Source organism: Gadus chalcogrammus, chromosome 23, assembly GCF_026213295.1.
Source record: "Gadus chalcogrammus isolate NIFS_2021 chromosome 23, NIFS_Gcha_1.0, whole genome shotgun sequence".
Taxonomy (NCBI): Eukaryota; Metazoa; Chordata; class Actinopteri; order Gadiformes; family Gadidae; genus Gadus; species Gadus chalcogrammus.
Window position 1 is genome coordinate 6,332,747 of NC_079434.1, and position 11,827 is coordinate 6,344,573.

Here is an 11,827-nt window from a genome sequence, read left to right on the forward strand (position 1 = left end):
AAAAAAAGCCATTGCAAACCAGCTTTTGGCAATAACCCATTATGTGAGTTGCCATACGCATCGGGAAGGAGACCACATCGAGAAACATTTGTTTTTGCAGAATTTGGATTGTTGGGTATGTAAGTGTTTAACTTAATCAAACTTTGGTTTGCACAATAAGTTTCACGACAATATAGTTAAAACTCTAGCATAACATACTTTTCTGCAAAAGGGAAATTAACATATTAACATTTCAATCCTATATTTAGATGGACTATTATGTTACGAATTTGTCATGAAAATGTAAAGGCTTGTATAATGATGATTATAATCATCATTATAAGAAACCGTTGGAGAGGAGAGATCAGACCAGTTGAAGATCATATATATATATATATATATTAGTGCTGTCAAGCACTAATATATTAATATATATATATTCAAATATTTAATCGCATCAATGTCATAGTTAACTTGCGATTAATTGGATTTTTTTTTCTATTCTATTGCCCTGTTTACACGAGGACGCTTGCGGGTAAAAACAACAAAATATTTAATCAGTCGTTTAGATGGTGATGCCATTTTTGGGGCTTAAAAACGCTAAAAAACTAAAACCACCCTCCAGAGTGGAAAACTTGCTCCGCCGTAGCGTTTCCGTCTACACTGCCAAGATGCAAATCTCTGCTCAGATCTGCTAACGCTGCGTGCGCGTTTATGTCGCATACATGTGCCAGTACAGGGAAATAAACAAACATGTTGGATAATTCCCATGCGTCGGACCTTCAAGCTGCTCTGGCAGCTCTAATAAATTTACAGGAGTCTTTCCACGAAATGTACAGGATATGTACAGATAGTATTACTGAACAGAGAAGGACCTTTTTTGGCTTTCGCGGCGCGGATAAGTGAAGCAGGAAGATTCTACGCATGCGCTCAGACATGGCAGTGTTGTGTGATAGTGTAGCACAGCACCACGTAGCCGCCTGGCATGCATACCCAATCGAATTCCACACACTTTTGCGTCACCGTATGCACGCAGATTTCCCCCGAAAACGCTTGTCTAAACGCAGATTAAAAAGTGAAGACGCGACACCACTTATGCGTCTTCTGTTCAGACCGTCATCATGTAAACGTAGCCTAAATATCCCTTGATTCCGTGCTGCTAGCCTTTCAGTGAGATCAGAGAGCCAAGATGCAGGAACAACAGTAGTAGTATGTATGGTAAACTGCAAATTTAGCTCAAAGGTGCGTGCTTGTAGAGTAGACATGCAGTCGAACATACTTTCACATGGTTATAAAACATACTGTTTGTATCCCAGACCCTTTAACATAAAGGAAGGTTAAAGCATCTTTAACTCTGCTCTATTGTTTTATACTACCATTATATGTGCCCATTTCGCACCTTGGACTCCAAACCGTCCTTTGAATTGGTAGCCCTCTCCTGTAAGGTATTCTTTCTCAAGGTTTCTTCCCTTTGGGTTTGGGGAGTTCCTTCCTTTTTGATAAACGTCCCTCTCTCTCTATCTCTCTCTCGGTTCGTTCCATGGAGCACGAAAATGTCTGAGAAACGCTTCCATTCAAAAATGTCTGAGAAACGCTTCCATTCAAAATGCGTTGGTTTACATTTCGTTCTGTGGAGCACGAATAATTTGTTTTTGTTATTTAGGAGGTCTGTTTAAAAAAATCGGAAATATTGACATATATATAACTAGAGGGTGCACTGTACTGTCAGCGACCACACCTCTCACCATCTCTCTCTCTCTCTCTCTCTCTCTCTCTCTCTCTCTCTCTCTCTCTCTCTCTCTCTCTCTCTCTCTCTCTCTCTCTCTCTCTCTCTCTCTCTCTCTCTCTCTCTCTCTCTCTCTCACTCTCTCTGTCGTCTGAGAAACACTCCCATTCAAAATACCTGGGTTTACATTTCGTTCTGTGTAGCACGAAAAAGTCAGAGAAACGCCCCCATTTAGAATGCATTGGTTTACATTTTGTTCTGTGTATAACGAAACAAGTCGGACAATCGTGCTCTGGGACACGATTCAATAGATTGTGTGATACCGAGTTGTAGCCTGGCTACAAACCGGTATCTGGCTATTGCCAGACCAAGCTCAATCGTAGCAAGCACGTTGGTCAGGGGAGGCTGCTGTCATTTTCTTCAGCACAAGAGGCGTGATCGACGGGCCTAGTTAAATTACTCGGTACACAATTGGCTGCCTTCTGTCGCTTCCCTGTCGTCATTGTGTTAAACCAGTCAATAGTGTGCCAGGGGGAAAAGCCTGCTTGGTGATTGGCTTCCGTAAAAACGCATCGGAAGCAGAAAGAATTGTATTGGTCTTCTGAAGACCCTTCTGCAGGGCGAATTCAAATCGCCGGCAGAATTGGCTGGGGGAACCCGGTCTAACCGGATTGGATATAAGACACATGTTTTAATTTCAGTATTTCGATAGCCGATAGTAATGACCGCTGTCTGTGTATCTTTGTGTGTCTGTTTGACAGATTTTTGGGATTGGCGGATTCAACCTGACTGAAAGAAATTAACGAATGTAACCAAAGATCCACCTGGTAGGACTGGAGATCCATTGCCTTGGAAATTACCAACATTAAGAAACTTCTTTGTGTGCTGGAATGAAAACGGAAATGGCCATGCCAATAAGGGGAATTAGTTTGTGTTCATTTGGAATATTATGTTTCCTTTTGAATCTGAACAATTTGATTTCTCCAGCTGCTGGTTACGTGCTGAAGGACTGCAGGGTCACAAGAACCACACAGGCCATCTGTCAGAAGAATAGTTTCAATTTATTTCCAAAAGACATTCCACTAATAGTCACAAGTATAGACCTGTCTCAAAACAACATTTCTAAACTAAATAATGCAGATTTGAAAAATTTACCAAATCTGTTGAGCTTAAACCTGAAATGCAACTCTATCTCCATAATTGAATCTGGCACTTTTGTTGTTCAAATGTCTCTAGAGGTGTTGAATTTAAACAGCAATAGGCTTTGTAAGCTACAGGAGGGTATGTTTGATGGCTTAGTCAATCTCACGGAATTGGGTCTGACTTCCAATAGGATCAAAACAGTAGCACCAGGCTCTTTTAAGTCTCTGACCAAGCTAAAGTTTTTGGATTTAGGTCACAACAAACTGCACCAATTAAAAAACATCTTACAACATACAACACATTTACAACACCTGTCCATTCTAGCAAACAACATTTCCAATTTTCATTCATGGGAGCTGTCAAATACGTCTACCGAACTTGTTTCACTTGATTTGTCTCTTAATGAGCTAAGGGTCTTTGGGCTCAGTGCAGATATCTTTCCCAACCTCACAAGGTTGAACCTTGCGGATAATGGTAGAAAGAATGGTATCGTCTGGGATGTGAATGACACATCGTACCTTAGGCGCGTGTCCAAACTATATATCAGTGGTTGTCGCTTGCAAGAACAGCAGAAAGTTCTAGAGACATTTAACTCCTCACTGATCTTTCTGAAGTTAAACCAGATGCGTAACAACCTGCGGGATCTCATTAATATTTCCTGCAAAATCCCATCACTGACCTCTCTTGAAGTCCGAAAAAACGGCATCAAATATATTCGTTCAGACATGCTGCCCTTGTGTACTAATCTGAAAGTGTTGAACATAGGGAGCAATAAGTTAATTGACATCTCTAACAATTCATTTCAATCCCTGAGGAAGCTAAACATTTTAATCATGAAGTCTAACCGTCTCAAATCAGTCCCCTACGCTGTCAGGAAAACTGCAATCTCAAAATTGGATCTCAGCTACAATAACATCATTATTCTTCGCTGTGATGATTTTGCCAATATGACTCGTCTCAGTATGCTCCATCTAAACAATAACCCTCTCTCAGCTCTACAGGATTGTGTTTTCAAAGATTTGGTAAATTTAAAGTTCTTAATGTTGCAAAACAGCATCATTAGTAAATTAAACAGTGCCTTCATAAAACACCTGCCAAATCTCCAAGTGCTTGATTTGTCAAACAATCAACTCACTCTTCTCGATCATGGACAATTTAAAGCTCTGAATTCCCTACAGAATCTAAAATTACAAGGAAATAAATTACAAAAACTTAATAAGGGGAATTTTAATGGACTGTCCAATCTTACATATCTTAATCTCGCATCAAATGTAATAACTAAAATTAATAAAGGTACTTTTGGTGACTTGAAAGCTTTGAAGACATTGTATTTGATGACCAATCGCCTTAAATATACATCAGAAAAGCCAATTAATGATCCACCATTTGCTGAGCTTTCACAATTGGATACATTGGATATTTCAGGTCAACACAGGCACCTTAAGAGCGCCTTCCCTCAAAACCTTCTGAAAGGCCTGACAAATCTTTCGTTACTCAATATCAGAGGTAACCAGCTTATATCCCTGCACCCAGACATCTTCAACTATACTCCTAATTTGAATAAGCTTTATTTGAGTGCAAATGATCTCAGAGACCTTCCCGACAATTTATTTTCCCCAATTCAAAAACTAAAAGCTCTTTACATTTCACAGTTAAACCTGGGGTCTCTTGATTTTCTTCTCCTTGCTAACCTCACAGAGCTGAAGTTCTTGCAGATGAGGAAGAATGCCTTTTCTGTGATAAGTGAAACAGTGTTGCAGTCTCTGCCAGCACTTACATACCTGGATATGAAGTTTAATAGCTTCAGCTGTAACTGTGACAATGCATGGTTCATCCAATGGGTAAACAACAACAAGAAAACACAAGTTCTTGATGCGTACAACTTTGATTGCAAATTCCCTCCAAATCTTAAAGGGAAAAAAACTGTTGAAAATTGACATTCGTTCTTGTACAGTAGACATTGGCTTCATCTGTTATATTTGCACGGCATGCGCGGTCATCATGACCATAGCAGTCTCCTTCACCCATCATTTCCTGCAATGGCATCTGGTCTACACGTACTACCTCATGCTGGCGTTCCTCTACAACTCAAAGCACAAGAACAAGCGTGCTCATCACTACGACGCCTTCGTCTCCTACAACGCAAACGACGAGGGCTGGGTGCTGGGGGAGCTGCTGCCCAATCTGGAGGACGAGCAGGGCTGGACACTGTGTCTGCACCACCGAGACTTCCAGCCAGGTGAGGAGCCCTATCCTGAACATCATTGTCACATCCTAAACCTATATTAGCATACATGCTGCATATAAATTGACCTTTGATGCTCGATTAGGGGTCCAAATATTACATAAAAACAGATAGATTTGTCCCTGAACTGGATTTAACTTGTCTCCATGCCATCACTTGAGAGATGGCATGGATACAAGCCTTTTTCTCTATGGATTCATGTTAATGAATTTTCACTGAACAATGCTTTTCAGGGAAGTCCATCATGGAGAATATAACAGACGCCATCTATGGTAGCCGGAAGACCATCTGCGTAGTCAGTCGGGATTACCTGAAGAGTGAATGGTGCTCCAGAGAGATCCAGGTAGCCAGGTAAGAACACCTTATAAGAATAAGGTCATTAAAGGTGCCATGGCATGCCACTTCATGGATGATTTTATATAGGTGTAAGTGGGCCCCTAATACAGTACTTGAAGACGTTCAAGAAATTCAGCCTTGTTGCAGAATTATAGCCACTACGAGCCAGTACCACAATGAGCTTTCCACAAACATGCCGTTTTTAGAGGCTGGTCAAGGTGGAGGGTGGGGGTTTGGCCCTGAGCAGCTTGTGGCAACGGTAAATTGCGCTCATGTTTACAGTGGTTGTATCGCAATGGCGATGCGCTCACAGCTTTTTGCGTGTTCTGTAAATATTCTAGAGGAACACTCCAGGTGCTCTGGCGGGAGTCCTGGAGCCCTACTCCCGCTCCGGCGGGAGTAGGGCTCCAGGTAGAGCAGGATACCTAGAGCTGGTTTTAGACCTAACACCATTTCTAGTTACTGGGGGAACATAGACAGGTCAGGGGAACTCATATTAATGTTAGAAAACCTCATAATGTGAATCATGCCATGGGACCTTTAACTGAATGAGCTTTACATTTATATTTGTGCATTTGTTCATCACCATTTTTTTATGCTTTAATATCATGTAAACTATATTGTACTTCATGTTTCATGTAGAAAAGGTCCACAAAAGGCATGGAATCAGTGTCGTAAATATCGACGGTGCAACCGGTGAACTGCACCGGGGCCCAGACGGCGTCAGGGGCCCATGGAGGAAAAATAAATAAATAATCGCCTAGGGCGGCAAATGTGTCGGGGGCGCCCTCTGGTGGCGCACTTAATTAATAAACGAAACCCTCACCGTAGTAAGAAGGACAAGGCGACAAGGCCCTTCCTCCCGCACAAAATAAATATTTGCACCGGGGCATATCGCCATGATGTTACGCCACTGCGTGGAATAATATTTGTAGCATAAGTAAGTAAGGTAGTTTCAAGTGAAACATTTCCATTCCCCAGCTTCCGTCTGTTTGACGAGCAGAAGGACGTGCTGATCCTGGTGTTTCTGGAGGACATTCCAATGCAGCAGCTGTCTCCGTACTACCGCATGAGGAGGCTCCTGAAGAGACAAACCTACCTGAGCTGGTCCCGAGCAGAAGCACACCCAGACTTGTTCTGGGAGAAGCTCCGGCAGGCCCTGGACACCCAGGAGCACCCAATGGGTGAGCATCTACGGCTCACCGTGGAGGAAGGACCCCCCGGAGAGAGACCAGACCAGTAAAAGGCTTACAAATGCTTGGGGGAGGGAGGGGGATTATACTACAGACACCCGGGGTCTGTCCCTATGGAGGGAAAGTGAAACAGTTCCCCTTGATGGCTTCGTTACTTTAAACTCTCATTATTGTCTGTATTGCAAAACATCTTCTTGTTCTGGTTAAATGTACATCTGGTGTTGATTTGTTTTGTATGCATTGCGTTTACGGATCCATCGGTCTCGCCAGCCTATTGAAAACTAAATGTATTTATTTACTTGGGATTTTTTGGAAATATTTTGAGATTATTAACCTGTTCTTTAAAGGTTGGGTATGGGATTTGCGAAACGCCAGCAGATTTTGAAAATACACAACTCAAATGGTCCTACCCCCTCTCCTTCAACGCTGACTCTGACTCCACCCATTCCAAGTACCTGGACGCGCAATCATGCACGAGCGCGAACACAGATGCGCGAGAGCGAGCCAGGCTGGCGTAGGGTTTTCCTTCTCTTTGCTGGTGGTGGTGGGGGATGGTGGCGTCTTGTCTGCCATGGAAATGGTCTTCTACTGCTAGGTCCAAATGTGGATTAACTAGTTCCAGTAGCTACCGCAGGATAACAACAAACAGGAGCTTGCTCTGGGTCACGAGTACTGCACGAAGGGGTCACGCGCGGGGGAGGGGGAGTGCAGTACGACCGTTTGATTGACGTACTTACTGTCCAATGCAACTCGGTGGCTCTGGAAATCATTGGCTGGAGTTTTTCGAGCCCTGCCCGTTCCACAGATGATTGACTTGTTTAATTTTCATGCCAGTATTTCTAACTCTCGAACGATTTCAAGTAATTTTGCAAAAATGGCCAAAAAAGCGAATTCCATACACAACCTTTAATGGCTGTATTGTTATAGGCTATATAATGCTATTATATATATTACTCTATACTGTTATTATAATGACTGCCACATGAGCTTTTCTTATTGTCTTGGTTTTAAGATACATACTTAAAGGGGTAGTTCGGAATTTTGGACATAGGGCCTGTTTCCCAAGTTAGCCTTGGTGTTCTTTATCATTGGAGACAGTTTTCAACACATTTCATTCAGTCCTTCTAGTTGCAGAGTTCGCTAGAGCAAACTCTGACCGGAGGTAAATCAACTATAACGCCAGACTATGTAAACGTCTGTGTTGATAGAATAACGTTAGAAATAAAACTAACCTTGCATCGCATGAATCATCACATTTTTAGGGACTACTTTCTCAGCAGCAGCGGAATTAACCTAGGTATCATTCCACAGCTGCCGTAGACTACTACCAGGCATACAACACTGTTGCTGAGACACAGCAAATCCCTCAAAATGCATGCGGTGCAAGGTTGGTTTTATTTCTAACATTATTCTATCAACACAGACATTTACATCGACTGTCTGGCGTTATTGTTGATTTGCCTCAGGTGTATTGTGGAGTGTTTTATTAACAGGCTAGTATTGCCCGTTGCCGTGCGCTAGCCTAGCACGAGCAAACTCTGCAACTAGGACTGAATGAAATGTGTTGAAGACTGTCTCCAATGATCACCAAGGCTAACATGGGAATCAAGCCCTGTATCCAAAATTCCGAACTACCCCTTTAAGATAGATGATAAAGTAACAAAAAACAAATACTGCATACAGAAGCCCTTGCATCCTGTTAGAGAAAACTATGAAGGATCCAGGTGTGATACAGATGTATTTAAGTTTGAGTAGTCCATTACACCTCGATAAGTAAATGAATAGTCAAAATTCTAATCTGACAATATCTACCCTTGACGTATTAGCACAAAGCAAAGACGGCAACATTATCTGTAAAAACTTAAGTATTTCCGAACCTGACTTTGCCATTGCACATGGTGTAGTGTCCCCTAGAGGGCTGCCATGTAAACTGCACCATTGATCGTAGTTTCTAATAATTGAATGGTTTGTATAAGAATCAAGTTGTACGATTGATAATTAATGAGATCATTTGTAATGATATTTTTTTGCATGTTCAATATCAACCTAATTTAGAAGGTTAATCATCAATCAAGTGCTGTTCTCTTCCAATATTAATTGCATTATAAATACAATTCTTGCTGAGAGACCTTACCTTTTCTGCACTGCACCAGACTATTAACCCTTTATCATATCACTTTTGTCATATGTCGTGTACACACACATATATATATATATATAAATAAAAAATAAAAAAATATATATAAATATATATATATATATATATATATATATATATATATATATATATATATATATATATATATATATATAATTATTAGAGCTGTCAGTTAAACGCGTTATTAACGGCGGTTAGCACTTATTGTGCCATATATATATATATATATATATATAAATATATATAGCACAATAAGTAAGGAAATTTGTGTTTGATAGATTATTTCTCTGTGGTAACAATGGTGTTGGCAATAAATCTTATACCGTTGGAAAACCTGTTTAGTTCCCTTTCAAATAGTGCCCCATTTGTAAGGAAAATGAATTTGTGGAATGAGCAGCAGCGCTGAGTATGTGGATTGACGAATCTTTTCTGCCATTGCCAAACAGGTTATTAGGTGAGCGCTGCATGCAGCGCTCAACTATTGTTTTTCATAAGTTTTATTAGTGAGAATGCTGTAGCATTCACACTCTAGATATTGAGATCTTTATTGGTGTGAATGCTGAAAGCATTCACATCATAGAAATGCTACATATTTGGTGTGAATGCTGTAAGCATTCACATCTTAGAAATGCCACATATTTAATTGTATATGAGTAAGATAAATTAATGAATTAGGTTTAATGAACGGGCCTCGTTGAATTTAAAAAGCTTGGTGTTTTGGTGTTTAACGCCATAGGTTATCGGCTTCGTCATATCTGTCTGGGCGTGACGCATCTATGGTCAGTGATTAAAAGTTAATATAAAACCAGTCCTTTTGATAACTTAAGTGATGTATTAATAACAACAAAAAGTGTTTCGATTGCAGTTTGGCTTCAAAAAGGCTCCTTAGAATATATGCCTTTCCCCTAGCAAGAGGAACGTAGTTAAAGCAGAAAAGGAAACAACTTACGGCAGCTCAGCTGCCCGCACGTCATTATGGCAAAGAGTTCACTGGGTTTGCAGTACAATTTCTAAATGACTGAAGTGCTCTATTAAGGTAATGAATCTGCATATAGGTTTGGATAAATGACACTTTACAAGCAACTCATTAACTTGCACAGTTGAACATCTACTGTGCCTGTTTAGATTATAAAGATGAAGGCATGACATGAATGCATCACAGCATTCCGTTCACAGGAACCAAGAACCAATCATTTGGGGGTATAACATGTTCATGTATAAAATAAAGAAGGAGATGAATTCTGAAGGTGGATATACAGTATTCCCCCTGGAGGGCGCTGGCTACAGCTCTGGCCTTTGCTTACGTCTTGGTCCATGGATTTATGAATCGCAATTAAAAAAATCCATATCAATGTGCACGCTTTCTGATGATGCGATGTGATGGTGTCCTCCGCTTCGACCCTGACGTTCTACCAGAGGAGCCGCACAATGACCACTAGGGAGGGGGGGAGGTAATGGTGGTGGCAGGGGGAGATCCCGGGGTTTGAGTACCACGGCTGTGCCGCAGAATGGACCTAGAGTTGCTGAGATGAGAAACCCTTGAAACTCTGGGAGAGGGGGAGGGGCCTGAGGTGAAAGTTCTAAAAAGAGACATTGGCATTTTGAACAACTCGTGAGCGCCATGAACCAATTGCCAAATACCAGTGGAAAGAGATGACAACTGTTGACCTCTCACTTCCCTAACCCAATAAGGGAAAGTTCAGTTCTTTAAAATTGTACTCCTCCTTTACAACACAAAGAGAGGCACATTTAAACCAGACACATACTTCTGATTGCTTCGAGAAAAATTACCAAAATATGTAAGTGTTTCACTCATAATCTACCTTTAATTGTTAGCAGATAATCAAATTCAAAGGCATTGAACATATTCTTATGTTAACCATGTGCTTATGTTTTCAATTTACTTTAGTCACAACATGTTATGAAAACATTTAGGCTTTTTATTGATTTATTTTGGTGTAATGTAACAAAAAGCAATGACTTGAGTTTTGATCCTTTTGCTATTATGATGTCTCGTACTGGTGATATATTAATTGTATGCTTTGATTCTCAGCCTCACCTGAAACCACGCACGCACACACACACACACACGGACGGACGGACGGACGGACAGACTGAGGTTATTATCTGGATAATAATTCACTCTAACACTGGTTGCCTCAAAACATCTAGTTTCTTCCTTTATATACGATTAATATGCAAATCAAAATGCAAAAAAAAAAAAAGGGATTTATATGTTTAGTGGATTAAACAAATAAGAAAATGGGTTTTCTGATTTGGAGAAAAGTCTTTGAAAACAGCATTCATTCAAACATATGTTGTGGTATACTCATGACAACAGGCAGATTAGCATATTAATGACTAAGTTTGTGCGTTAGGATGTATATAGTAAGATAAATGTTCATGAAATATCCGTCGCAAAGCGTACAGGTTGATATGTCTCAATGACAGTATTTCAATAACAAATTGTAGTGACCCTTTTCTGTTTATCTTTCTGTGTCTGTTTGACAGTGTTTTTGGATTGGCTGTTTACACGTGAACGTTCTGTGGCACAAAATTAACCCAACCAAAGGCGGAAAAATGGAAATGTGCTTCTGTTCATTGGGAATCTTCACATATTTTTTTACTCTGAACGGTTTATTTTTTCCAACTGCTGGTTATGTGCTGAAGGACTGCTGGATCACACGGCACACACAGGCCATCTGTAAGCCCATTGGTAGAACTTTAAATGTGTTTCCAAAGGACATTCCAGCAAGGGTGACGACTATGGACTTGTCCGTAAATAAAATTTCAAAACTAAATAATACAGATTTGGAGGATTTACCAAATCTGGTGCACATAGACCTGACAGAAAATCGGATCTCCGAGATAGAATCTGGCACTTTTGCGGGCCAAATTTCTCTAGAGGTTTTGATTTTAAACAAAAATAAGCTTAGAAAACTGCAGAAGGGTATATTTGATGGCTTAGTTAAACTAACAAGGCTTGGACTTACTCACAATGAGATTGAAACAGTAGCACCCACCTCTTGTAAGTCTCTGATCAATCT

The 11,827-nt window shown here is 40.6% G+C and overlaps 1 protein-coding gene across 1 annotated transcript; it reads left to right on the plus strand.

The window, feature by feature from the left end:
* The first annotated feature begins 35 nt into the window (after nucleotides 1-35).
* Nucleotides 36-7,661, plus strand: LOC130377067 (toll-like receptor 13). Its single transcript, XM_056584017.1, is given in 5 exon segments — nucleotides 36-115; nucleotides 2,467-4,779; nucleotides 4,781-5,087; nucleotides 5,327-5,444; nucleotides 6,411-7,661. Coding segments are annotated over 4 exon segments (2,871 nt in total). The 5' UTR covers nucleotides 36-115; nucleotides 2,467-2,595; the 3' UTR covers nucleotides 6,673-7,661.
* The last annotated feature ends 4,166 nt before the right edge of the window (nucleotides 7,662-11,827 follow it).